Source organism: Larimichthys crocea, chromosome XVI (assembly GCF_000972845.2).
Source record: "Larimichthys crocea isolate SSNF chromosome XVI, L_crocea_2.0, whole genome shotgun sequence".
Classification (NCBI taxonomy): Eukaryota; Metazoa; Chordata; class Actinopteri; family Sciaenidae; genus Larimichthys; species Larimichthys crocea.
This window is the reverse complement of record NC_040026.1, coordinates 8,142,293-8,170,141: the sequence shown is the minus strand read 5'-3', so window position 1 is coordinate 8,170,141 and position 27,849 is coordinate 8,142,293. Positions and strand designations below refer to the sequence as shown.

Here is a 27,849-nt window from a genome sequence, read left to right as displayed (position 1 = left end):
AAATAATAAATGAATTAATAATGGTTGATAGTTGTGTGTGTGTGTTGAGTAACTGCTGTATTTTGTGTCGGGCTGGCACCAGACAGTGCTGTATGGGTAACCAATGACTGTAGTAGTTATAAATGCAGACCATCTGATTAGCTGATGCCCTGAGTCACTGTTTTGTATGTCACTGTGTACCTTGTTATATTAGATTACCATGAGACGACAATATTATCTCTATGTTGCTCTGTTGTAGATTAGGGAGACAGAGTATAGACTGATAGCAAAGAGTGATGGAGAGAAGAGGAAAAGAGCAGGAGAATAGTATGGAAAGGCAGAAACAAGGAGGTAAACAGAGTGAAGCTAAGGAGAGAAGAAAGAAGGGTGAAGAAAAGAAAAGCATTAAAGGAGATAATATAATCAATAAAATAATATATATGTGATAATATAACACTGTGTAGACATGCAGGAAACATTCTGCATACAGATAAAGTGTTTGTTTAATTATAAATTAAATATTGTATTAAAATCCATAAATGATATGTTAATAAAAAAAATAAACTAATGTTCTAATATTTTTTCAGGGCCCCTCTGAATCGTCCTAACTTTTCACTCCCTAATGGCGTCACTGACCTTTTGTGTAATAAAAGCTTGAAAAAGTACTTTCATAATGATAATATTTAATGATTTTTCACAGCCGCATTGAAAATGTCCCAGATTTTCATTTCAGAAATCTGTTCACCTTAACATAGATGTTAAGTTAAAAGGCCATGAAGGTTTATTCAAATCTGACCTGCTTTCTGCCCTACCTCGAAACCTGTTTTTGATTATACTCCAGTTATATTCAGGAAGGTTGTTTTACTGGTAATAAATTGCAAGATGCAGAACATTTTACTTCTAGGCTGAAACACTCATTTCAAGTGTGTGCACTTGCTTGTTCACCTTGACAATGTATACATTACAGAATGTACAGAACATGCTTATCTAATCTGGTAATAAATATATGCATTTTGACACTTATGACTTGATATTTAGATTTACTTAAAGCACAACAATCATAAAAAAACATCTTTACAATAGTTATTTCACTCCTTTCATCAGCTGTGTCCTCCATCAAACCCTCTTGCCCCCTCCTCTTTTCCTGAGGTGCACTCAATCTTTCAGCCTGATGAAAGGAACAAGAGCGTCAGAAAAAGAAAGGAGAGTAAACATGATGTTGAATAAGAGAGAGTTGTACATGAGCACAAGGTACCAAACACAAACAGGGAAATGGAGCACATGAGTCACTTAATCATTTCAGGACTCACCTTTGTTTCTACCTAAAGCAAAGCCAGGCAGAGAGGTAACACAAGAAAGGAAAACAGCTAATCAAGTTAATGAATATTCAGAGTGGATGGATGAAACAGACAACACCTTTTCCTGCAAACACCAAGCACTTGTTGTGGCTAAAAATTAACTTCAGTCAGACGTAGCGATCATAGCAGGAGCTCGATAGAAAGATAGACGCCCCATACAAGTGGGGAAAAAAAGAAACATTCTCCTGTATTTATCCTTTTTTTTTCCAAATTCAACACAACACTAACTTTTCCCCGCATAGAAAAGAGTTGTAGTTTCGCCTTAGTGTTTGCCCACATAAACCCAGCAGGGTCACCCTCTCCGTTTGTTCATGGCAACACTGCACCAATGTAAAGTAGCTCCAAAACCTTGGCCAGAGGCCTGTGTGAATTTTAAGTTTGCCCACTTGTGTGTCTCTGCACATCTCCCTCCTTCTCCTTTTCGCTCTATCACCCTCCAGTGCTTGCTTATTTAGGAGGACATACACATATCAAGGGCCTCCTTTTACTCTTCTGAGGCCTAGGGACTGCAATATTTCTTATTTCCCATCCGGCTGGACAAACCCGCCCACTGTCACTTCGTAGCTCTATATAAGCCAGCAAAAAAGGCCTGGTGATAAGAAGTTGTTTCTGGACAAACCTAGCCATGCGGTGTAAAGTCCTCTTCTATGTAGCTTTCCTGACTCTCATAAAGCATGGTGAGTATTGTGTCATTACACACACACACACACAGATTGTATTGTTTCTTTACCCAATGACCAGGTATACTTTTGAACTGACCAGGTAAAATTGGAATTATTGAGTCTGAACTAACTCACATGGACTGTCATTTGAAGGCTTGTTGGCATCAGACATGTTAATGTTAACATGCACCTGGCCTTTATTTTGTGTTGATGTATGGTGTGTGTCAGGACCAAAGCATAGCTGTATTAGGCCATTGTAAGCAACTTTTGAAATCAATGAATAGGGCTGCTTTGCGCAAATATTGGATCTACTAGAGTTTTGTGTTGATATAATGGAGCGATGTGATTTATTCAGAGTTTGGTTCAGCCAAAACTCCATTCTGGTTATCATAACCACAATTTCATTTCTAGAAAATGTATGATATTCCAATGCACAGGATGACATATGACACATGATATCACAATATAAAATCTCATACATAGAGAAAGATTTTGTCCATAATTATGTTCTAGCCGAATAACATTCATGCATGCATTGTTTATATACCAGTGTGTTATGTCTAAGAGATTTAAAAAAAAAGTGTGTATATTCTGTGTATATGTAGTATATCCTAATTTTAAGACAATCAAATGCTTTGACTTAAGCTGAATGTTTTAACATATCTAGATTTGGATCACAGTGGCTTCTCTATTGCTTCTTAGCTGGATCCGTTTCATAAGTACAAACTGTTTTTACTTTTGTACTCAAAAGTGAACACCTACCTGTGAAAGTAGGGTATTAGTCATGTCCTTTTACACTCATGTCCTTCCTGTCAGCCTGCTTTGATCGGCTCATCTATCACACTTAACAAGAGGTGAAACATAAACACTTCACACTAAAGATGAGTGTTTGGCTCTATGGCTCTCTATCTAAGTCTTTATTGTACTAGTTACTAATTAAGCTCATCGGGTGGCCAGACCTGACTGAAAGGCTTTATATTGACACTGATTCAAGGAGGTATGGTGAGATTATTGATTTACGATTAGGGGTGAAAAGAAAGAATGTGAAGTGGAAAATTTTATTAAACTACAACCCCTGACACAAAATTCCTTCCCTTCATCACTGATCATTCGGCTGAGACATTTGTTACTGTAGTTCTGTTGTAGTTTGTCCTTGTATTTCTAGGTTGTTAAAAGATTGACTTAAAGGTCCATTTCGTCTCATCTGGGGGACTCAGTATTTACAGAATATGGCAGAAATTAGATATAATATGCATCACTATGTTTTCATAGTCCCAGAAAATAAAAATCAGTTTTGTTACCTTCGAATGAGCTTTGGCAGGCCTTCTACCACAGAGTCCACTATGGTGAACTTTTATGTTTATGCACATATTGTGGCCTCCTTCATGCTGGGAAGAAAAAGGCAAAATGACGGAGTTGCAATCAGCAACTACACCGCTAGACACCTGTAAATCCTACACACTGGTTCTTTAAAGTGAGCTTGCCTTGTGGCTACAAGTGGCGTTCGAATTTTTGGCTTGGTCTACATCTTGATTTGTGTTTTTGATCAAAGCACTGAAATGTTTATCTGTGATAAAAAGAGTGTAAGAGTAGGGAAAGCAGATCAAATCACCTCATTTTTATCAGCAATATAAGATAGCTGACATAGCTAACATTAGCTACTATTAGCTATTGGTTATGCCAGACAAGTAATATGTTGGAACCAAAACTTATAAGTGTATTCATTAAATAATGGTGGGTTTTGTAGCTCATGGATTGAATGTTTTGTTTGAAAGAGGAAGATAACGGGGTGTTGATCGGATCCAACCTGCGGCCCTTTGCTGCATGTCGTTCCCCACATTCCTGTCAGTCCTCAGCTGTCTCTAATAAAAATAAAAGCTTGAAAAAGGCCCAAAAAATATCTATAAAGAAAGAAAGAGAAAGATAACAAAAGAAACAAATAACATGTGTCAAACAATATGTACATTGGTACGTTATCTTATGAAACTTCCTCTAAAACAATTTATTCCAAGAATATTAAGCTCAAATATAAACACCGTCATTCTTTGTTTCTATGAGAATTTATCTCAAGTAAAACTGCAGTTGAAGTTCAGACTCAACCATAAATCTCACTATCAGACAAACAACCCTCCTGTGTTGCAGCAGGAAGCTTCAGTGAGCACTGTTAAGTCAAAGTTCTGAACTGTCTTTCTCTGCTTACAGGGTCTCCAAATGAAATACAGACCAGTCCAAATACAAAGACAACCCTGCCCTGCTATGTGACATTCCCTCTTTCTGTAACGGGTGATGAAATAGACAAGTCTCTCATCAAAGTCAGCTGGACAAGTAACGGCTCTGACATCGCCTCATTTAGTGAAGCAGAGACGCAAATAAAGGACGGCTTCAGATGGGACACCAGAGATTTCGTCAATGGGGACTTTTCACTGACCATCCCCAGAGCCAGTTCTGACCTGCAGGGGCTATACGAATGCAGAGTCAGCTACAACTCTACAACACTGCACTCTAGTAATGTTATAATCAACAACTTTGGTACGTCTTGGTTGTTGAGATTTGAATTGGGTTTTATGTGCACATTTAAACCTAAAAGCACAACAAAGCTGAACTCTCTAAATTTCTTCTGCTTCTCCCCTTTTTTTAGCTTCTCCTACTCTCTCAGTATCTCAGCAATGGGTGGTGTTGGAAACAGAAAGCCAGCTTAAATGCCGGGCAGATCGTTTCTATCCTCCTCCTGTCTTTTTCTCCTGGACTAGAGATGGTAAAGTGATTCAATCTCCCTACCAAGTTGAAGGCGAACAGAGTACAGATGGGTACTACATGGCTGAAGGCAACCTGACCATCTACCCTTCCCGTGAAGACCAGAATGTGACCTTTGGCTGCAAAGTGTCACACAATGGAAGCTCTCAAGAGCAGGATTTCCAACTTAACATCACTCGTAAGTTACATAAGAACACATCCAACAAAACATCAATGACTCATCACATTTTTCCTTCATGTACAACTTAAGTAGCTACTTTCATGACCGTGCAAATGGCTTACCTTTTTAATCTAATTAAGCCTGTGATAAGCCCAAAAGATTTGATTTTATTCATCCTCAGATCTCGCTGCTGTAAGACTTTCTGCCTTGCCCTCGGACTCCAACAATATTCCTCTCACTCTTTACTGTGACGTGGAGAGTTTCTACCCAGAAGAAGTGACTGTGTCCTGGCTTCAAAATGACACAGTCCTCCCTGAGCCCCTCACCACTGAGCAGAACCCAGATGGGACCTACAGAACCAGACGCTATTACACTTTGAGCCCCGAGCAGAGGGAGCAAAGTGGGAAGGTGGAGTGTGTAGTTAAACAACCTGGGGTAGTGCATCCAGTCACTGGCTTAGGGTACCTGGAGAAACTCGACCCCCAAGGTAAGATTTGAATTTGAAACCTTAAAATACTTGAAATATTTGACGTGAGCCATAAAACAAGATATTCTACATTCTTATCAGCTGCACAAACAAAACTGTTTGTCTTGATGTTAATGCTTTGTCATTGTCACCTTTTACACCCACTTCCTCTGTTTCCCACAGATGAGCCTCCGGTGTTAAACAAATCTGCCAAAGCATCAGTGGCTATGATGTGTATTTCTCTGGTACTGGTCTTCTTGCTGTGCTTTGGCTTTTCATGGAGGAGGAGGGATGGTGAGTCATATCCTCCTTTGCAAATAAGGCAACTGTTTTCTTTCTTAGCCTTTTAACTGTCATGTGACCTCCACAGAACTATTTGGATGTTGCACACTATCTGCCAGCTCATCGTCTTCTTTTCTGTCACTCTCTTCTTTATCTTCATTCTCTCTCCCATCACTCAGAGAAACAGAAGTCTCTGAACGTGTCAGGCATCATCCTCCCCCCACGTGTGATTGTAGGCCAAAAGGGCAGGGTGACAGTGAGCATTGAGGGCAGGAGGGTGGACCGAGTCCAGACTGCATGGTTCCTCAATGACACCCCTATCTCTGACACTTCACTCACAGGTAGGAGTGCTTAAACACATCCACATAATCACTTATTACCGGTAAATAATTATTTGACCTCGCTGACCAGCATCAGTAATAACAAATGCCAACACAGTTTTACATTTTCAAACCTTAAAGAAATGGTTTTCGGGGGAAATACACTTATTTACTGTCAGGCTGAGAGTTAGATGAGAAGTTAGATGCCTGTACTGTAAATATGAAACCAGCTTGTTCAATCAACACAAAACAATAAACACAACATGCTGTGGTTTTATCAGGGCGTTGTATTGTATCGTATTTCTTGTCCTTTCTGTGAACACCTGAGACATGTTTACACATATTTTTAAGCAGATAAACCAGTCTGGTCTGAAATAAAATGCTGACCAGAGCTACGCTAATGGATTCATATTATTGACGTCTAACTTGAAGAAGTATATTTACCAAAATGTCCAACTATTCCTTTAGAGCTACTTAAATAGAAATCGTAGGAAGAAAACTGGATGTTAGAGAGGAAAAGGAAATAAAATGTGTTTTGTCTTATTAATATATTAAAGTGAATGGATGAAATATACTTTATCTGTATTGCAACTGCTCCTAAAACATACCATGTTTTCTCTTTCACACTAAATCCTGCTAACATTTAACAACTCTGTGCAACTAGGAACCTCCAAAGCTAACTTTAACTGCCTTTATAACCCCTTAACCACCATCCATCTGCCCTATGGTTTAACTCTCACCTCCCCAGTGTCAGAGAAAGGTCCTCTGCTGGCCTCCAGAGGCGAGATGGGTTACTACAAGCTTCACACACAAGGGCCACTGCACTCATCAGGAAGTGGGATTCAACAGCTGATCTCCTCGCTCACCTTCATCCCCCAGATTTCAGTCCACAAGGCAGCGGTGTTTAAGTGTCAGGTGTCCTACGCAGGCAAAGATAAGATTGTGATGGAGAGGGTGTCAGAGAAGTTCACAATTCTGTGTAAGAGAAGATTTCTTTCATATTAACTTTTTTTTTTAATGATTTTCACAATTTATGTACAGATTTTTTTTTTATGTATGGACGTTTTTGGAAATTTTATCTTGTAGCTGCTCCAGAAGTGTCAGAAATTCAGCTTGCAGAGACACAAAATGACTCAGGTGAGGCAAACAGTTTGTCCTTCTTTTGTAGTCCAGTACATTTAAAATGTTCCTGGTTGCAAAAAAGCTACATCCCAGCAATTTATGTCTTGCAGAGGTCATCAGCATGACAGTACGGGCATCACATTTCCATCCGGACGTCATTACCTTCCGGTGGTTCTGCCAGGGGGGTGAGCTGAGCCCTGTGGCCTCCCAGGCCTCATCCTCCCCTCGGCCCAATTCTGAAGGCTTTTTTTCAGCCTCCAGCCAATGCAAGCTGCCCCGGAGTGAACTGGAAAAGGGAGGCACTAAAGTGTGGGTCAGTGTCCATCACATTGCCCTGAAGCAACCTGTCACCCGTGAGACCAGAGGTAAGAAAGAGGGAAAGAAGAGGCATAAAATGTAATTATTCATATCAAAATATGAGTGTTTAAGTCTCAACTTTATCCCAAATAGGCTTCATGAAGATTCCAAGTGTGTCCGAAATCGTCAGCTCCACCTCTTCCTCAGATCAGACTTTGACCCTGGGATGTGAAATCACAGATTTCCACCCTCCAAACATATCCGTCACCTGGCTGAAGCTCAGAGAGGGTGAGCAGGATGACAGAGAGGAGGAGGTGATAGAGGGAGGAGAGATGTGGGGCCCCATATGGACTGAACCCAGACTCTACAGAGCCACAGCCACTCTGAAGAGAAGCACGACAAATCAGGAGAAAAAGGAGAGGGGAGGAGGGATTATCTGTAGAGTGGAGCACTGTTCCCTACTCGAACCTATTGAAAGACACTGGAGAAATGTTGACATTGGTATAAATCATCATCAGCACTTTTATTATCAACAGCTTACTATTTTGGATGTTGTTTTCACTCACTGTTTGTATTCCTTTAGTTGCTCCCTCCATCCCCCAATCGATCTCAGTCTGTTGGAGCAGTGAAGGAGTCGGTGTGTTCTCTCTTCTGTTGAAGGGAGGTCACCCTAAAGTCAACTTAATCTGGGCGGCGGGAGGACAGACTCTCTCGCCACTGGTGTCCGATGAGACAGAGGAGATAGGAGATGATGGACAGAGGGAGCTGAAAAGTGTGTGCGCCCTGGAGAAGTCCACAAGCCTGTCAAGTCAGACAAGCAAACAGCTGGAGAGACAGAAGAATGGACACGCAATAAGTATGCAATAAGCTCTTTCTTTGTTTGAACTACGTACTTTCCTAATGCAGGAAGAGGCAGAGAGTGAAGGCTCTGTGAATGTAGGTCGTCACCGTGCCCTTTTTAATTATATATTAAAGTTTTTATATTAAATAATAATCTAAACTTTAAAAATAACAATGTCATTTGTTTTTTTCACATAAATGAATGAAATGCCCCCCGTAAAGCTTTGGGCAATTCTCCTGGGGGGTCAGTGCTGCCAGGTTGGGAATCAGTGTCTTGAAGTACACTTTTCTTTTTTAGCATTCAGCTACAAATTCTATAGATTTTTACAGCCATTGCTGTAAAATGTTAGGAAATTTTGCTAAAAGTTTGTAATATTTAAAGGGGAAACTGTGCAAATAGTTGTGGCTCTAGGGGAAATAATCCTGGCCATGATACCATCACAGGAAACAACCCTGATGATGTCATGTCATCAAGTTTTTAATTTAACTTTTCTACTAACTGGGGGTGTGGGGTTTAACACACGTAGGTATTTACTTGAGTTTGAGTTTGAACCATATTAGGGATTAAAAGGTAGAATATCCCATCCTCTGCTGTAATGATATTTACCATTCTTTTGTCGATATGTGCAATACTAAATTGCTGAAATACTTAATACTTACATTTTTTCAAGAAGGCAGAGGAATTGAAATTGTTAGATGTGCAAACTTGAATTGTATGAGATATTATATATATTTTGCACTATAAACCGTTCATGTTTTCTCTGATTTAACACCTAAAGTTTTTGATTTTATTTCTGTATGAATATTGGAGCTGTCTTCATTATTTTGATGGTGTTATTTTACAGAAACAAAAGCTGCAGTCACAGACCCTGACGCTGAAGGAATAGAATACATCGATGAAAAAGTGGATGGAGAGAATAACAACAACGAGGGGGATGACGAAACAAAGTCAGAGGTGGATGTGGACAGTGACAGAGAAAGCGAGGAGGACCGGGGTGCGCTGCACATCAACAGAGTCAACCTGAGGAGGGGTGTCAGAGAAAATCTGAGAGTGTGCGTGGAGATCTCACACCCTGCACTCAAGCTTCCTGTTTACCGAACCTGGACAGGTAAGAAACTATAAAACAACTGTTCAAACTACTGTAGTTTCAGAGAAGTGAATAAATACAGGAACAACATAACATCATATGTCATTTATACGATTTTAAACACACAAAATAGTCACTGTGATACTCAACAGGAAGTTTGTTCATATTTATTTTTCAACTTGTATCCTCTTTTTCAGAGCCCAGTGAGGAAATTTCACCTACTGTATGAAAGTCCTGATGTGCACAGTTCCTCTCCATTTCATATATCCTATATAATACATCTAATATACTGTATACCTCTATAGTAAATATAAAGTAGTAGTCGAGTTTTAAGCACATCCAGCTGACTGTGATGTGATCAACAATTGTGCCTTTATTTATTACTTTTAATCTTCTTTTTTTACTCCTCATCCGTCATCCATTAAGGCCTACTTCTTTTTCAACTGCATGATTTTTTTTTACAAATGCCCATATTTTTGTACAAAGAATTTTACAATAATAATCCATTTCTGTGGATTTCTTTTCTAAATCTGCATTGGAAAATAAAATCTAAATCAATTTCTTTGAAGAGCTGTTTCTTTGGATTCTGTTTTTGTCGATGAAAATGCGTGCAAGGGAGATACTGCTGTTCTCTTTTGCCCTTTCTTTTAATATCTGCTCTTGGTCAACCACTGAAATGGGTTCTCATTTCAAAATGTACTTCTGTTTTTTTCTCTCCCTGCACTCACACCACAGATGTATCACTTCACTGTGCTAGTCAGAGGAGTTGCTGCAATTAAGCTGTTGTTTAGTTTAGAACTTCCTCCTTTCTGATTACTCAGTAATGTTGTTTATCATGGCCGTGCAATGTCGACACAACCCGCATTTTATTCCTGGTATATGAAATCAAGTTTGTATTGTTTGTCTCCTAGCAACTTTCGTACATATTGTTATTTTTTTCCCTGAGCGTCACACACTATGTTCTGTAAATCACATGGCCAAACCACACCATACTCACAATTGTGAACATACATTTGTATGTACTGTATAATATTGTGAAAGATAAGTGATTCATATGATCTGAAATTAAATTACAAGCCAAATAAAGACTCAATAGTCATGATTCTATATTTGATGCGATTTGATCTCAATAAAAATATAAACAAATGTAAATATATGTGAGTCAGAATTTCTTAAATGTAAACATTAGAGTGAGCATTGTGTAACTTTTGCTAAAGAGTCATAATAAAGGGCGAGTGTGGTGTGCAACAATGGTAAATGCTAAAAAACTCCACTCCAACATTGACAATGTAGAACTTATAATGCATTTTAAAAAAGGATATGGCCCCCTTTTTTTTGTATCACACAAAGTTCCTCTTGGCATCACACCTATACCCACAATGCAACTTCCAAAAACAGGTTTGCATGTGCAGTTAAAGTATCTTTAAGCCACTAGTCTTAAAAGAGTTTTTTTCTTTTAACTTCACACCCACAGATGTATTTTATTTCCTTCTTAGACTTATCGGCAGACTTGTAACAACACTTAAAGCTTTATCAGATTTTCAAAGCTCCCTCTGGAGACAAAAAACAGACTTAGTTGGCTAAAATCAACTTTATCAAGTGTGACAGTAGCAAAACTAGAGTGAAGTCATATCAACAGACTGATAAGACCGTAACTCTGACTGGTAATATCTTATGTTTGCTAATGTAAGCAAACTGACTATGACTAACAGTAGCCGTGAGCTACTGGTCATACCAGACCAAATAAGGTTAAAGCAGCAAAACCACTGAGTGTGTTGAACTGACAAGGGGTGTGTTTTATTGCTCATGCATTCAACTTTGCATTTGTAAGATGAAGCATGTACTATTGTTACTTACAAAAATATCATAGTGTCACTGTGAGCACATTGAAGTGCTGTGTGGATGATCATGAATTTAACAAAGCAGCACTGCTTAGTCTGCACTGTTATGTCTGAGGGTCTTTAACACAGCTGATCAATTAAGATGCAAGGGGCTTAATATTATATTCTTATGTAAGAATATTGAATTGGCGCAGAAACGCTTATGAAGACTTTCTTTCATAGAGAAGTTTTTCCCACCATGGTTGTAACTGATGTGGAGAATATGCTGTGGGTTAGCAGGTCTATTTTGAAACTCCAGTGTCACACTTCATCTCAGAAACCATATGCACATCCGCAAACTGTGCACCACGTAGGCTTGATGCACCGGCGACTCAGCTGCGTTAATCACCCTCTTCCTCATAATGACACACCGGACATATGTCAGTATGAGGAACTGAACCGACAGGAGGGGGGTGTCCAAAACTAAGTCAGGTTCTGGAAGGAGCATGTTAACGAGCTTCTAATTCATTTTGATTTTTGAAAATTAAATGAATGCACAGGCCGGTTTGGTTTGGTCAGCACATCCAGAAGAAACTATAGTCAAATGATCTGAGAGTGAAGGAGGGAGAAGTTTGAAGATGGACGACGGCGGTCCGGCTTCCACGGTGGAGAGGACTTTCTGGACAGTTTGGGTGAGTCGCTGCATCATCTAAATCTGATGTGATGCCTCAAATTTAAATTTAAATTGGGTGAAATGTGCACGTAAAATCTGTCTCTGTGTCCGTGCAGCTCTCTCTCTCTCTCTCTGGTCTGCGTGTTTCTTTCTCCACCCCTCTTTCTCTCTCTCTTTTCTCCCTCCCCTCCTCTCCTCTGTGTTTGTCTGACATAAAATCATTGTCGATTATTTCCTGACAATTTTTTTCAGAATTTCACGAGATCATCAGCCACAAAGTTTATGGAAACTAGATACAAAGTTCAGAAACTAGTTTATTGTTATTTGATCAATTTTCTCATATACTGCATAATTGCCTGTAAATTGCACATGCATGCATTTTCATTTCATTATTTGATGGTTTGGTAATTTAACACAAGGTGTATTTCGCTTAGTCTTAGTGCCAAATTTACACAATTATTTCCAGAAACCATCCTCCTGAAATTATTATGATTTTGTAGACCCGTACAATAAAACATTAAGCTACAAGAGTCTTTTGGATTACAAGTACAGTGTTTCACTGGACCTTTTTCACAGTATACATTTTTGTTTGCCTGGTGCTGTAACTAAAAACATTAATGACGGCTGTAGTGTGTTCAAGGCTTTGAGTTTCATGGCCCTGCTTTTATTGCACGCTTAAAGTTGCATGAATAACAATGCATCAAGTGACTTGGTTTATTGCAAAGGGGAACCCAACTCTGCAATTCTCTATAGGGCGTTTTTAGCATCTTTCAGCTCATTGTTTTTGTTTGACAGCCATAACTTTACTGCTTTGGTTCTCTTTCACTGTTCTCATCAACTTGATTTCCAGCCATGACAAGCAGCTGTTTTTGTTTGTTTGTTATCCTGATAATCTTGACCACAATTGCCATTTTGTTTCACTTTTGAAGCCAGGGTAACTATATGCTATCTTCCCAGCACCATATAACAGACAAAGTCAGCATCTAGCTGGTGAACGCAGTGCAGCATTTAGAAGCAATTGGACCAATATAGAGTAGTTGAAGGTGTGTTACTTACTTTTACTTACATTCATCAGGTCACCTGAAACATGACTTTTCTCTGATGGGTAACATGTTCACCATCCTAACTTTTAAAAGGTGTCAGTGTTGTGTTTACAGTCAAAAACTGTTTTGCAGGTTTAAATGGAAGCGTAATTAATGTTGTTAGTTACACCCCTGCCAAAGGTGTTGGACGCGTTTCCCACACCAAACTCAGGACATGCTTGTGTATAGGGTCATTGTTTAGTTTTAACAGGAAAGGCCTTTCCTCAAACTGTTTCTGCAATGTTGTAAGAGCGCTATTGTGCAAGTAGCCTTGTATTATGTAACATTAAGATTTCCCTGGAACGCCCTCAGACCAAATATATAGGGAGGTATCAAAATAGGGATGTCCATATATTTATTTTTAAAATGAAGGCAACAAATGTACATTGTATGCATAATGAGGAAATGTAAGAAATTAGAACATGCATAGAAAAAATGTTGATTAATCAATAATATAATCAATAAGTCAGAACGTTTCCCCTTTTCTCTCTATCTCATCCTCAGAACTATATAACAGGAGCTGTCAGCAGATTCTTCAGACCAGAGCCCACAAATGTTGTTAGAAATGATCCGAACACCCTTCAGGAATCCGCTATTGACAGTAAGCCTGCAAAATCTGGCCAAACAGAGGGTGATGCCATCGCAAGGGAAGTCGATGAGGAACAGCATCTTGCAACAGTCTCTGTGTCAAGCTTATCTCAGGCAGTTGTTGCCTGGGAACGTTGCACCACAGACATAGACTTAGGGCCTGATGAAGGGAGTGTGCAGTACCAAACCCAGCTGAGTACAGGCAGTGAGGGCAAAGAACCTGAGGAAGATGAGGGCATGAGGGAGGAACTGTTTGGCCAAAAAAGAAGCGATGAAGCAGAGACACTCATAACTGGATGCACAAAAGAAAATGAACAAGAAGAAAATAGTGTTCAGAACACTCATGGACAAGATGAGACGCAGGAGAACGATGAGTATGAGGAAGATGTGAACTCCAGGTCACTAAGTCTTACCAGGGATGCAGTAAGCAAATATGTGGAGGAAAGTGGAAATAAAGCTGGTGCTGAGGAGGAGACAGAGAGGGTAATGACCCCAGATGATCATCAAAAAATGGATGATACTATGACAAAGGAAGAAGAAGGTGATGAAGATGAAGATAAGGAATGTTTGGAGGAAGAAGACATTGAGGTAAAATTGTGTATGATCAAAGATTTGAGTTTAGAAGAGGAGGGTAACATGTGCATAGAAGAGACAAGGGTGCAGAGGGGGGAAGTAGATACAGCACTGATGCTTGAGGAAGTAGAAAACAGTGATGGTGTGTTACTTCTGGCCTCTGAAAATGAAAACAAGCCTGATGAGGGAGCAAAACAGGCTGAAAATCAGCCCTCGGTCTGTGAAGAGCTGCCGGCTGACCATGGAGATTTCATGGGAGAACCAATCCTCACTTCACTGCATGTTGAATTACAAATGGCCTGCAACAAAAGTGCCATTGTGTCTGAGGATGAGCTAATTGTTGTTCCACAAGAGCATGCGATGGCTCATAGAGGTGAAAGTGAAAAAGCTGAGGATGCGAAAAAGAAAGAGGATGAGAGCACACTGAGAGAGCAGGGCACTGTCTTTCAGGAAGAAAGGGCAAATGAGGCCGCAAACAAGCAGATAATATATGAAGTGCTGAAGCAGAAAGACGACATCAAGTCAGTTAAAGAAGACAGTCAGGAAAAACAAATTTCAACTGGACATGTTACATGCAGCGAAGAAGAAGTCGTGCAGAATGCTCAAACGGAGCTGCACACCACTGAGTTCGCAGATGGAGACCAAGAGGATGTGGCTAAGGACACCGAAGGGCAAACCAAAACACAGACAGATGATGCTGAAACAGAAAGCAATGGCGACGTGATCGATGTAAAAATGACAACAACAGATGTCTCTGTAGATGAGAGATTTTTGGACAAAGATAAAATAGAAGAGGAAAGGCTTTCCAGTGAAGAAGGCAACAAAGAAAGTTACATGGGAGTAGCATGTACAACCACGTCAGTTACAGTAAAACCTGAAGGTGAGACTACACAGGAAATTAGCGGAGAGTTTAAAAATATTTCCCTGGAGATGTTTGAAGGCCGGCTTGTTTTGTCCCAGGAGCTAAATTCTCCAATATGTGAGGAAACACAAGAGGGAGTTCCTGGATACAACAATGAGTCAGGGCCAGATGAAAATACAACACAAAGGTTCCTGGAAGCAGGAGATTGGATGGAAATCCCAGCCGTGCAATTACCAGAAGAGGTGGAGAGCAAAGAGTCGGAGTGCCTTCAAAACAGTGGCTGGAGCACTGACTATTTACTTGTGAGGGAGTATATGGAAGAGGAACAAGACCGCACAGGAGATATTAAGAATAGCTTTGACTTGGTTGTGGAGGAGCACACTGAAACAGTGCAACTTACTGAAGCTGGATTGCCACAAGAAACAGAAAAAACACTTGTTGAACCAGTAATTCAAGAATCGGGAGTCCTATTTGGGGAAGAGGAAGCAAACACATTGGTTGCCTCAATGAAGACGGGGATCGAGTACTCGGAGAAGGAATTTGAGCTTGACGTTGGCTTAACAGATGACACTGATAAGACAACAAAAGAGCTCCAAGATAGGACTGAAGAGCTTTTGGTTGAATTTGAGATAGATGAGGGGTCATGTGATTCCAAAGAAGCTGATCCTGCTGGAGATGGCCATGAGACAACAGGAGATGTAGCAGCAGAGGAGGTGGTCACTGTTGAAACGTTAAGATTTCTTGAGGCTGAAGTACAGAATGACAGAGAGATGAGCTTCTTCCAGGAATCAGTAGATGCTATAAACTTAGATCAAAACAGCTATAGGACAACTAGTTTACAAGAAGTCTATATTAAATCTGGATTCCTGGAAGAGTTGGTGGAGAGTGACCTTAAATTACTTGAAGATGGTACTGTTGAAATGCAAGATGCAGGGATCGACTTGCAAGAAGAGGAGGCAGCAGAAGATGAAGTGCAGAACAAAAATGAAATGGAAATTTCAAATCTGCATGTAGCAGGAATAGCAGCTGAGGTAACCACAGAAAGGAGCGAAAAAGAAAATACTTGGACTGTAGAGTCACTGGAGACACAAAATCAGTTATTAGGTGAGGAAGCACTTGAGGTAAGCAGTGAGGAAACTGAAACAGATGTCAAATCAATCACAGCTGAGTCGAAACCAGGAGATTTAATTGTGTTATCAGCAGAAGAAATGGAAAAGCATGTGACAGAATCAGAGCAGAGCAGAACAGAGGCGAGTTGCGCTGAAGAAACAGTTAGCTCAATCATTGAACATCAAGGTGTCATTGATGAAGAACTCCTTGACTTGTGGTTACAGACTGTGTCAGAGGACGCTGATAACGTAAAACAACAAGAAAGGTCTGAACCTGGACATCGAATGGACACGGTAAGAGAGCCATCAAACAAGGAACAAGGAGGAATCTCATCAGTGCAAACGGAGAAAGATGACGAGCAGCTTATAGAGTCAAATTCAGGGGAATCTGAATTAGTGAATGACACAGAAATGTCTTCATCAACAGCAGAGTCTGGATTTTTGGACCAGTCTGTTGGTGAATGGGGCACACAGAACAGTGAAACTCAGCTACTGAAATCAACAAGCACTGGGTCAGTTCAAGGTGTATATGACATGTTGGCTAATATGTCAGAATCAGTAGACATCTCTGAATTGTCTGCCCAACTACCTGAATTAAACTCTGAATCTCAGGACATATTGATAGAGGTAACCACTGAGACAAAGCAATCATATCTGAAAGAGGAGGAATCAATCACAGGGACAGAGTTTCAGCCTGATTCAGGAGTTACATCATCAGAGACAAGACATCTAGATGAGGAATCAGATCAATCACAAGAAAAAACAGATGAAGAAACTGGATCGCGGACAGAGATTGATGTTGACGACCTAACAAGGAAAACTGACTGGAAAGAACCTGAAGAAGCAGATATTAAGTCAATTACAGAAATGAGCGTTCTTTTCAAAGTTGAAGAAACAAAAGTTGAAGATGTGCCCCATGAGACAACTACGTCTGACTCCCTTGATGAAATCAAACACACCGAGGCTTCTTTAGTGGAGGGAATCATGTTGATGGAATCTCATTCAGAAGGAAACATCTGTGCTGAATCGGAGGAGACCTTATTGAATCTGCCCTCACTGGACCAACCGCAGCCCATATGGTCAGAAAATATTGTTGATTCAATACCTGGACTAAACAGGGTTGACATGGAGGAACAGCTGATGACAGAGTCTGAAGATCACATGGAGGTACTGTTTGTCTCCTTAAATTCTGAATAAAATTTGTCAGTATTCAAAACCTGAAGAGAAACTGATAATCCAACTGTTTTTGTTATTGCAGGTGGACGCCTTTGTGCTGGACTGTACTGCACAAAGGTCAAGAATAGCTGTTAAAAACCCTCGTGTAAGGCCCCCCAAAGATCCCCGCTCCCTGCTACATATGCCCTCACTGGAACCCACACCCTCTTCACATGTACCAGTCAGAGTGCCTGCAGGTGTGCCTTTAGGAGGCTTGGGCATTGGAATAAAATTACCTGGTAGGTTACCTACGACACACAGAAAGCCACTACCTTTCATCTTTTATGTTATTTTTCATAATCTACATATATTGTCACACATTTTTGTTTTTTAGGGCTTGGTGCAGGTTTTCCCGTTTTGAAAAAGACACAACGGGTGGTGAGAGATGAAAATAGCCAGACAACTCTCCCCCAGGTACTATTAATAATCTCTGAATCCCAGTTTTTGCTTATGTGGAGGTATGTACGTTATTAAAATGTTACAATGTCTATAGGAACCTGAGACAAAGCCAATGGAAACGAGTGACACTCCCAAACAAGATGAGGCACAACGCAAGCCTAAATGGATGCCACCAGGACATTCAGGGTAAAGTCTCAGAGTGTTCATTTATATTCAGCACAAAAGAAGCGTCTTGTGTTCAGACATTTTCTTATTCTTAGTTTTCTCTTGTCTCCCTAGATTTGGAAATCCACTTATGTCTGAGCTGAAGAACAAACTGAAGAAAACCACGAAAGAGTGAGAAGAAGATCATTTGTAACGCTTTGTGTAAATATCAGAATATAATATACAAATGGCTTCATCTTTGGTGTATATATCATTCATAAAATGTTTGTCCTGTCGTTTACTTTCCCCGTGTTTAAGTTTTGTAATAAAGCTTAACTAAAAAGAGGAACTGCATTTTCTTAGACAAAAAAAAATGTTCATAGCTGGATTCAAATCTCAATAAGAAAAACAATACACAAGAGATTGAAACAAATGAAAAAAGCACATATTTTTAAAGTTGAGCTCATATGCTTTGTGAGCACCAAACGCAAAAAAGCAAGAAACCAACTTAGACTGAGGAAACTGAGACTGAGAAATATGCTGACAGATAAATAAGTTAGACCACACTGAACAGCTTCAATGATCCTGAAAATCTCTGAAACTCTACTGAAGGGATGAACATATTGATTAGCAAGATATCCTTTATCTCATATTTTGATGATGGGGGGTTGAGAGCGCTTCCTGACACGTCAGGCCATCGGTGTCCAGTCGGGTTGAGATCTGGTGACCTCAATTCAGTGAGTCTTTGTTTTGAATCATGTCCATTTGTTATTTCCAAAAGACAAAATTAAAAAAATTTAAATCAGTATTTTGATGTTATTATTATTATTAGTGTTATTATTATTTAATGAGATTACAACCTAAAAAAACTACCTAAAATGTATTAATTGATTTGGGAAATTGAGAAAGGTGGAACCAGAGAGATACTCATTATGATTAAGAATTTTATAATAATAATATTATATATTATAATATTATACATTTTTAAACCGCGCAGAGGACAGAGGTTACTTTTTAAACCTGGTTTTATCGAGACAGGTGGCGGTATTACCCCCAACATCCACATATGTACACCACTCACTCTGAAACACACGAAGAAGAGGCTTCCGTCTGTGATTGGTCGGAATCATCCAATGAGCGTGATTTCCTCACGCTTCCTGACATTTGAACCAGAGCGGCGCTGCAGTGGGTTGTGTCAGAGTTGAGACAGAGAGTCTTCGCGTTATTTTGACATTAAGTTGACGTTAGTGGATCGGACTGCTTCATTCAACATAAAATGAGTATCAAAACAATTTAATTGAAATATTTTCGCGGACATAAACCTCCACCGGAAGTGCCAGTTTGAGACAGGTACGTTTGTTTACGTTCTAAAAACTAACGTTACAAGGCTAACGTTAGCTTAGCTTAGTGTGGCACGCTTCACTGAGTATTGTAACTATATAAAGTTATTATAACTATATAAATCCATCACTGCTGTAAACTCTCAAGATAAAACTTAACAAAACTACACCGACCAGTGTTTCTCCCCTTAACCTGCCATGTTGTGTAAGTTACCTGCATCGTCAGCGACCTGTTGGCCTGTTATTGTGTCAAACTAAACTGAAGGTTTAAAGGTTTTAGTTAATCTTAGTCAAACAGTCCCAGCACGACGTCCCACTCCTCTTCTGTCATGCTGTGTTTCATAGTTTAAAGCAGGGCTGTCCAAACTTTTTCTAAAGAGGGCCAGATTTGACAATGTGAAGATGCCCCAGGGGCCAATACTAACATTTAAAAGATCACCAATAAAATAATAATATAATAATACATTTTTTATTTCATAGGTGCCTTTCTATCACCAAAGGGGACACCTTTACAGTAAATGAGAGTAGACAGCAAATAACAGAAACAAACAAAAAGAACCATAAAAATTACAAGAATACATCATTAGAAATAGGTTAAAATAGGATAATGCAATTGAATCAGATGGAAAAGGCGATTTTAAACAGGTGGATTTTAAGTGCAGACTTGGGGGTAAAGAGGTCCAGAGCTTTCAGCCGCTCTGCTCCCCATGGTGGTGAGACGGGCGGAGGGGACAGTCAGGTGAATGGAGGAGGAAGATCTGAGGGAGATATGGTGGTGCGAGGTTATGAATGGTTTTGAATGTGAGCAGAAGGATTTTGTAGTTTATGCGGGATTTGACCGGGAGCCGAAAAGTTACCTACAAAAGCACTGTTCTAACTATTTTATTTTCATTGTCACAATTATCAGTTTTTTAAAATTACAATGTACCAATTCTAAGCCAATCAGGTGTGAACGAGTCTTAAAAGCCAGTTCTTCCTTTTAATCGGACGTAATTGGCTCCCGGGCGGAACTTTGGACATGCCCCCCCACTAACTAAACTTTACATTACAGCACTTATTTGTGCTTCAAATGTCACAAACATATTGCAGCTGTAACCCCATTTTAACCTTAGAGCTGGCAATAATTGTGGTGTGTCATTTTGCACAATTTAACTCTCACATGATCTTTAAATGTTTTGTATTAATTTAACTTTTTAATCCACAGGCTGCAGGTACGAAGAGTCTGAGAAGACACCTGTAAAGATATGTGTCAAAAAGCCTGAGTGGGTAATTCTCAAAAAAAAAAAAAAAAAAAAAAAAAAAAATCCCTCTTTCCTCCAGTGGGAACGAAAGATAAATCTTCTAGCATGGCCAATGAGGCGACAGTGAAAACCTCATGTATTCAAGAAAGTCAGGAAGCTGATGAATGCCGTGAAAATATTCCACCAGCAGTCACTGCTGCGGCTGGCATGTCAAAGTTCAAGGTCCAAGAAGGAGATGTAGGATTTTCCTTTACACAGCCATGTGGAGAAAATGAGCCTCTCTCTGACGCCTGTACCTTTTCAACTCCAGCACCAACGAGCAGCACTGGTCAAGGCAAGGTAAAGTCACGGCTCTCTGGTCTCCAGTCTGCTTTAACGCCAATTTTAAAATACTTAAATATTGGCAACAAATGCCCATCTCCAGAGCCTTTAAAACATGGAAACAATCCTCATCTGAAGAGCCAACATCCCAGCTCAGATTTCTCCACTTGTCATACTGGTCCATCATCAGGTGACACAAAAGCTCCTGTGTGCTGGCTGAATGACGAATACCTGCCTGAAATTACTCTCCTTGATATTACGGGTGACTCTATGATGCAAGTGACCAAAAACGATTCAGCTCTTTCGGACAGCGTCCCCACTACACCTGTAACAGCTGCATCTGTGAAGACCACATTTATCCGTCAGAACAAGACAATGGATCAGTCTAAAGTTAGTAGTCCTAAGGTGGAGAGTGACCCCATAGATCAGGCTAGTTCAGGCTCTAAGAACACCACTGAAACCTCCCTTGTTAGGAATCAGAATAGTTCAAAAACTAAACCACCTTTCAAACAGAATGACAAAATAACTGTGACAGAAACATGCTTAACTGACCGGACTACTACGGACAAGCCCTCTCCTCCTAAGGTCTGTAATGCTAATGAAGTTCGCCTTCATGAACTGTTGAAACAAAATGCGACCTCATCTAGTGAAGACCCTAATGACAAGATTGCTGACATCCCTGAGAGCATAGATGCTCCTCTGCGCTGGTTGGATGACAGATACTTCCCTGAAATTACTCTTCTTGAAGTTACACGTGATTCAGAGTTTTCACCAGGAATGGAAGTATCCTCCATGAACGTCACACAGGATACTTCACCACTGCAAAACGACATGACTCCTTCAGAGCTTAGTGAAAAAGTGGCGGCAGAGCCTGGCACTCTGGACATGATTCAAAGTCAAGATTTGTCCAGTACTCTTGAAGGAAATGTCACGCACACCATAAGCTCCTTTAGCGAACAGTCTGATAAGTGTGTGGGTGAAAACACCCAGAAAGCTTCCTTGGAAGGAACTCGGGATATTTCTATGAGCAGTGGTTTGGAAGACAGTGAGCCATCGCTGGAGCCCAGTGGACAAAACATGGCGAAGATTCAAACATCAGCTGAGGACACAGATACCCACCCTGCTAATGTTACCCGCGACATAAGCTCTTCAAGTGACATGTCTGTTCAGTGTGCTGCATCACAGCTCTCTGCTTCAGACGTGGAGTGCAACACCACATCAGAGAACATCACCTCTGAGCTGCAGGGTGAACCTGCAGTGACTTCTAACACCGTGGAAGGCAACAATGACGAGCTACTTAGCAGCCAAGACGCTGAGTTGAGCAGCAAGGTGCAACAACTAAGCCCCAAACCAACTGGATCTGTGAATAACACATTGACCGTTGCCATGCAGTCCAATATGAGTGTTTCTACCAGTGTAAACACTGCTGCTCAAATACCGTGCCCTCAGAATAAGACACTGGATCTTCCCCCATCTAATGTAAACAGTCCCAAGGCGGAGAGTGACACTAAAGATCTGGCAATTTCAGTATCCAAAAACACCTCTGGCCCGGCCCCCGTTGTTGATCCAAACTGCTCACCTGCAAATGCAAATGGTTCATGTAATGTGCAGAATGTCACTTTTGACAGGAATTCTCTTCATAAATCCAGCGGCAGCAGTATTTTAGGAGAAGCTGTTGCTGGAACCTTTTGCCTTCAGAACACTTTCGATACTAAATCTCCTGTTAAGCAGAATGGCACAATTACGGTGTCGGAAACAAGTTCAAGTGACGGTCACCTGAACACTTTGGACAAGCTCTCTCCTCCGAAGGCCTGTAATCTGACGAGTAGCCCTAAGGACAACAATTCTGAGGTCAACCCTCCCGAAATCTCAAAACATAATGAGGCTACAGCAAGTACAGATCCTGATGCCAAGACGGTTGACACCCCAGAGGGCACGTTTGAAGCTAATCCAGCCGTGGAAGTAGCTTCTGGAGCTGGTCGAGGCGAGACTAAGGACCATTCGCAGTTAGGTCTGTCTATGAGAGATGGTCTTTCTGACTCTTTGGGCCATCAGAGCATGGACCTGGAGGATAACAAAGTAAACACATTCAATTTGGATGATACCCTGGATTTAAAGGCAGACGCTTTAATAACTTCAACACCCATGACTAACTGCAAAATCTTCAACTTCCACACTGAACGACAAGAGGGCAGAATCATAGGGGCACAGAAAAAACTGTATGGCGACGGTCCACGTAAGCCAGATGGTGGTCAGGCGCCATCAGACGTTCCACCAAACATCGTCTGTGACCGAAAAACGTTCTTGACGCAGACTGCGCCTAAATACCTTTTGCCTCCTGTGAAAGCTGCATCCCATTTGTTGAAATACAAGCCAGCCTCCTTACTTCCAGGAAGGTTTGACCCGGTGACATCAGGCCTGCCCATGACGAGACAAAGAACCCAAGCCGAAGCTTTGAGAAACACTGCTGCTTCTGATGCCCCCCGAGTGGTAGGATCTTTTAAAGGTGTTGACACCACCTTCTGTTCAATAAAATAGATAAAATAACTCTTAATAACACAACCATTGGCTGATGACCTTCTCTGTTCTTGTGCATTTAAGACCACAGGAATATCAGCCCCCTACAACTTGCGTGCATCAACAACAGGTAGGTTGTCTGTATTGTGTTTTTAAAATTGGATTGGTAGATTGCAGTTTTATCCTCCTTAAATGTCGAGGGTGCGTTTTTAGACAAATGGGAATTGTAAATTCCCATTTGAGAATTGTAAAAATGAATGCACTATGAGCTAGATTTGTAAACAGATGTTTAGTGTTTTTTTTCTTTTTGCTGTTATTAAGTCTTACTTTAGTTACATAAAGTATAATGCCCTTCCCTCTGTGGCGTCAGGATCCAAGCAACCCAATCTCGGCTTGCGGAAACCACAGTTGAGTGGCATACCATCAGGCATCCAGAGAGCTGCTCCAGGTCTGAAGCCGCCATCAGCAAGAATCAACGCACAACTTTCTTCAAGCACTGAGAAACTCTGTGGACCTCCAGGTAATCATACAGTGGTGCTGTATACTTCAGTAACTGTGCATAAATTTGACATTAGTTTAGGAAGTTCACATTGCTTTACACACAATGCATTCAGTATTCCTGTACATACATACAAAACAGAATAGCAAGCAACGAGAACAGTTTGTTTTTTACTAAATATTAACAAATGTGAACAATTTGTTTCTGTTTTTTATTCATGCTAAACTAAATGTGAAAAGGACAGTTGTCTTCTAAATGACTAATTATCAGCAACGTTTGTGAATAAAATCTTTGTTATTTTAATTTTAACTACAAACCTCAAAAATGAGTCTAAAAGAAAAGGTTTATTTTAGTGGGCTCTAACAGTTAATGGTAATTCATTTTTTAATCTTGCAATTAATGAGGACGTAGTGCCCTATGTGAAATGTCCACACTAAGGGAATGAATCAGCAGCTTGCCTGTCTTAACTTGAATGTAACTAGGTTTTTTTCCTCCATCTTTGAACAGCTACTAACACCACGACGAAGATTTCACAGGCAAAGAAGCATGCCTTAACCAGAGGTGAAGCTCTACCAATAGCTAAGAGGAAGAAAATAGGTAAATACTGAGATGCAGCAGAGGAATGCTGTAATCCTGCAGCTTTTAGCATTTTTTAGACTGACAGGGTTAGTACTAGTATAGTCCTAGGGTTAGTTTTCACCAAAGTCACACTCAGTGTCACTAAATGACAACAATTATTTTGACGAGACTTACTTGCGTCATCCTTTCAGATGCTCCCTTACCCTGCGGTGGTGCTGCAGCTTCAACATCTTCCTGTGATGCTGCACACAAAACCAAAAACCTGAAACCACCCACAACCAGTCAGAGATCTTTGCCAGCTAAAATCCAAAGAGATGGTAAGTTGGGATTGTATCATATTTTTCTGTTATGTAGACTGACCCTGAGTCACTGACCTGCTCTGCTCTTTATCAGACACTGCCGTGAGAGCCAGTACTGCTGAACCATCGACATGTAATGCTGTTAGCAGAGCCAAAGCCCTGAAGCAGCCTGTAACCAGCCATAGAGCTGCACTACCTAAACCCCAAAGCCATGGTAAGTTGGAGTGCTGAGGTGCTCAAATGAGACATTTGAGGCCACTGGAGGTTTTAATTAAACATCTGATGTGATGTGTATTTGCTTTATTCTACAATAAGCTCCATGGCTGACTGTCTGCATTATTAAGAGGTCTTGTAGTTAAGTGGCACAGTTTGTTTTTTTCCTGTATCAGACATCTTCCTTTGTTACATTTCAGTTATGAATCTTCATAATGATCATGATTACAATCTTTGATCCAGAGCTAAACAAAAGAGACGGCTGCTATCACTTCTTAAATTCCCAGCTCTTTTAATAGAACTAAACGAATTCAAACTGTGTCCCCGTGAATAAATTGCTACACTAGGACAGAGCAAAAGGGTGTCAGGATGATAGCCACTGCACAAAGATCACCACGATCAAGCAGAGGTACTGTATGGAAGTTATAAACCGGGACGTTGCCTTCACTAAACAGAAATAATGATTCACATTGTGTTGCAGGTTGTGCCAAATGTGCCGTGCTTGAACAGCAACTCAAACTGAAATCGGAAGAAATAAAGAGACTGAAAGAAGGTATGACTCTTTACTGTGGTTTCATCTTTATGGATTTTATTGCAAATGATTAGAAAACAACATGCTGCAATATTCAGAAATGAAAGAAGTACCAATGCTTTTTGTCATTTCACTCATCCAATAGTTATCTTGGTAATGACTACATGTGGGAGTAAGTGGGCTCTGCCCCACGTTGGCTTAGCTACAGTTACATTTGGTGGTCTGATCAGTTAAAACGTATTTTGGTATTCTAAAAATCACACCTTTTTATATATTTGTGTGAATAATAATTTTCCTTCTTTTTTCCTCCCCAGAACTGCTGAAGTACAGGAAACCAGAGGAAGAGTGCTGATGTTGATTCTTTATTCTCAGTGTGAATATTTGTTTTAATACTGAAGTTACAGTTTCAAACTGTAAATAACATTTAATTAATAAATCTATTTTAACAATAAATATTCTAACATTTAACACAGTTTTACTCTTTAAGTCAGTTGTTTCACCTGTCTTATTGTGTGTTATGAAGCTTTTCAGTGTTGAGTTCTGGCTTTGGTTGACCAGTTATATTACTGTGATCTGGTCTGTAATCACACGTACTTTTAAGGTGCTTTTGATAGTAACCTATAAGAACATTAAAAGGACATGATGAGGCTTTGTAATAAGGCTGAAATTCCCGCCACTGTAAATACTGAAGTATAATAATGATGATGAAATGAAGATGCTGTATGTGTGTATAATTTGCTTCTTCCTCTGAAAGGCTTAACAATATACTTATATTTGAAAGGTTTAAAATAAATATACTATGAATTATCTGAAGAGTTCGTTGTGTATTTTATAATTCACTGCAGTGTTTCTCAAACCTTCTACACCACGTACCACCACAGAAAATATCTCCATTATGACAGATGTTTAAATACAGCACTGTAAGCCAGCCCTATTTCACAGACAGTACACACGAGATTAATTCCTAATATGCAGATCATTTGATGTTGATTGTTGTTAAATGGTGAATGAAACCAGAGCTAATTTGGTACTTCGGATCCACACTACTCTTTCTAATATTTCCTCCTTAGACATGATTGCGATCTTATTTTGCTATATTTACACTGTTTATATCCTTTGTTTTATATTTGCTGTACTTTTTCTCTCTCTTTACACTTATATTTTATAGTTCATGTTTATTGCTTGTTTGCACCAGGTATATGAGGGAAACAATATTTCATTTCTCTGTATTTCCTGTACATATGGCAGTGTTGACCATAAAATTGATTGGCCAACTATAATGCCCTTACATTTTACTGACTACATAACTTGCTGATATGGAAATATTTGTATATTAGAAATATTCCAGGAAATGCAAAACATGTATCTTATACAATATATCTTAAAATTACATTCCAATGATTTCATAGTTCATTTTCATTCCATATTTCTGAGTGTTTTGATGGTGTAATGTGTTTTTAATGTAATTAAATGTTCCATTTACTTTTATTTATGTAAGTGCCACTACAGGTGTTATAAAAATTAGGATTATACTGGGGTTCAGATGTTTTAACTCATATAGTGTGTGTGTTTCCTGTTTTTTTGCATGTCTCATGCACTTCCTTACTGTGTTTTACTGAGACTGGCAAGGAGAGATATTTATAAACCAATAGTTCAAGGACAGGAGAGACAAGGATGTGAGAGACAGGCCAGGGAAGTGTCATTTGGACAAGAAACATAATGTTCATTACTGAGCAGAAAACCAAAAAAGGACCCTATCAGTGAGGGAGGTGTCCGAGACAGCCCTTTTTTTTTTTTTTTTAAATGTATAAGAACCAACTGTTAGAGCTCCTCAAGGAGCCTTTTCTCTGTAACCTCTTTGTGTGTTGCACTGTTAAACGCTCCTTCTTGTACAAGAATAATAAATTCAACTTAAACTTTGATATTTTGAATCCAGTCTTCCTTATTCAAGGTTTTTTTTAAAAACAAAATCCCATAACAACAAGGAGTTTGTGAACCAGTCATTTACTGTATTAAATATCTACACTCCTCTCACACACTTTACAAGAAGGGCCAGAGTCATCTCCACCCTGCTGAGGAGACTGAGGTCGTTCGGAGTGTGCAGGGCTCTCCTATTGTGTTGTTGTTTTTTGCCTTTTCTACTTTTTTCTAATTCTGTAGTGTATGCTACACTTTCCTCTGCTGCTGTAACAAGTAAATTTCTCCGTGGTGGGATAAATAAAGCAGACATGGGGACTTGAGACTTGATTTGGACTGGAGTCGACTCGAGTCGCCGTTTTTATGACTTGTGACTTGACTTGACAAAAAAATTAAATACTTGACTTGGACTTGGAAGTTTAAGACTCGGGACTTGACTTGACTTGAGTGTTATTCACATCATGTTTTTAGTGTGAATATGAAATGTATTTATTTTTTTTATTTTAAATAATGTTGATGATTACAGTGCGATCATATTAAGATCAGATTCTGCAGCTAAAATTACAACAATACGCCAAAGGTGACTTGACTTGACCTA

General features: G+C 39.9%; 3 protein-coding genes across 5 annotated transcripts; all 3 read left to right on the top strand.

Moving 5' to 3' along the window:
- The first annotated feature begins 1,729 nt into the window (after positions 1 to 1,729).
- On the top strand, positions 1,730 to 10,433 carry si:ch211-180a12.2 (Class II histocompatibility antigen, M beta 1 chain). 2 transcript variants are annotated; one of them, XM_019273120.2, is made up of 13 exons: positions 1,730 to 2,014; positions 4,202 to 4,528; positions 4,638 to 4,931; positions 5,095 to 5,400; positions 5,563 to 5,673; positions 5,841 to 6,002; positions 6,730 to 6,960; positions 7,068 to 7,118; positions 7,214 to 7,468; positions 7,554 to 7,901; positions 7,984 to 8,256; positions 9,086 to 9,349; positions 9,526 to 10,433. In XM_019273120.2, exons 1-13 carry the CDS (start codon positions 1,963 to 1,965, stop codon positions 9,555 to 9,557), a joined length of 2,706 nt encoding a protein of 901 aa, XP_019128665.2. In that variant the 5' UTR covers positions 1,730 to 1,962; the 3' UTR covers positions 9,558 to 10,433. The 2 variants fall into 2 exon arrangements, with proteins under 2 accessions (XP_019128665.2, XP_019128663.2); XM_019273118.2 differs by having other exon boundaries at positions 1,731 to 2,014; positions 6,646 to 6,960.
- Positions 10,434 to 11,581: 1,148 nt separating this feature from the next.
- Positions 11,582 to 18,139, top strand: si:ch211-136m16.8 (hypothetical protein). The gene is made up of 6 exons (XM_019273117.2): positions 11,582 to 11,840; positions 13,408 to 17,202; positions 17,294 to 17,489; positions 17,585 to 17,664; positions 17,744 to 17,835; positions 17,929 to 18,139. Exons 1-6 carry the CDS (start codon positions 11,787 to 11,789, stop codon positions 17,987 to 17,989), a joined length of 4,278 nt encoding a protein of 1,425 aa, XP_019128662.2. The 5' UTR covers positions 11,582 to 11,786; the 3' UTR covers positions 17,990 to 18,139.
- A 792-nt stretch (positions 18,140 to 18,931) lies between these two features.
- Positions 18,932 to 26,147, top strand: LOC104926868 (flocculation protein FLO11). 2 transcript variants are annotated; one of them, XM_019273069.2, is made up of 9 exons: positions 18,932 to 19,143; positions 20,338 to 23,185; positions 23,297 to 23,342; positions 23,583 to 23,732; positions 24,219 to 24,272; positions 24,482 to 24,607; positions 24,684 to 24,803; positions 25,284 to 25,355; positions 25,649 to 26,147. In XM_019273069.2, exons 2-9 carry the CDS (start codon positions 20,480 to 20,482, stop codon positions 25,684 to 25,686), a joined length of 3,312 nt encoding a protein of 1,103 aa, XP_019128614.2. In that variant the 5' UTR covers positions 18,932 to 19,143; positions 20,338 to 20,479; the 3' UTR covers positions 25,687 to 26,147. The 2 variants fall into 2 exon arrangements, with proteins under 2 accessions (XP_019128614.2, XP_010739125.3); XM_010740823.3 differs by having other exon boundaries at positions 18,933 to 19,143; positions 24,219 to 24,308.
- Positions 26,148 to 27,849: the final 1,702 nt, after the last annotated feature.

Excerpts from the sequence above, each read along its gene's own strand:
- si:ch211-180a12.2 (XM_019273118.2), top strand. The coding sequence starts at position 1,963 with ATGCGGTGTAAAGTCCTCTTCTATGTAGCTTTCCTGACTCTCATAAAG. Across the intron at positions 7,902-7,983 it reads CTGGAGAAATGTTGACATTG|TTGCTCCCTCCATCCCCCAA; the intron begins GTATAAATCATC and ends GTATTCCTTTAG. Across the intron at positions 8,257-9,085 it reads GAAGAATGGACACGCAATAA|AAACAAAAGCTGCAGTCACA; the intron begins GTATGCAATAAG and ends GTTATTTTACAG.
- si:ch211-136m16.8 (XM_019273117.2), top strand. The coding sequence starts at position 11,787 with ATGGACGACGGCGGTCCGGCTTCCACGGTGGAGAGGACTTTCTGGACA. Across the intron at positions 11,841-13,407 it reads GGACTTTCTGGACAGTTTGG|AACTATATAACAGGAGCTGT; the intron begins GTGAGTCGCTGC and ends TCTCATCCTCAG. Across the intron at positions 17,665-17,743 it reads GCCAGACAACTCTCCCCCAG|GAACCTGAGACAAAGCCAAT; the intron begins GTACTATTAATA and ends CAATGTCTATAG.
- LOC104926868 (XM_010740823.3), top strand. The coding sequence starts at position 20,480 with ATGGCCAATGAGGCGACAGTGAAAACCTCATGTATTCAAGAAAGTCAG. Across the intron at positions 23,343-23,582 it reads CTTGCGTGCATCAACAACAG|GATCCAAGCAACCCAATCTC; the intron begins GTAGGTTGTCTG and ends CTGTGGCGTCAG. Across the intron at positions 23,733-24,218 it reads GAAACTCTGTGGACCTCCAG|CTACTAACACCACGACGAAG; the intron begins GTAATCATACAG and ends ATCTTTGAACAG.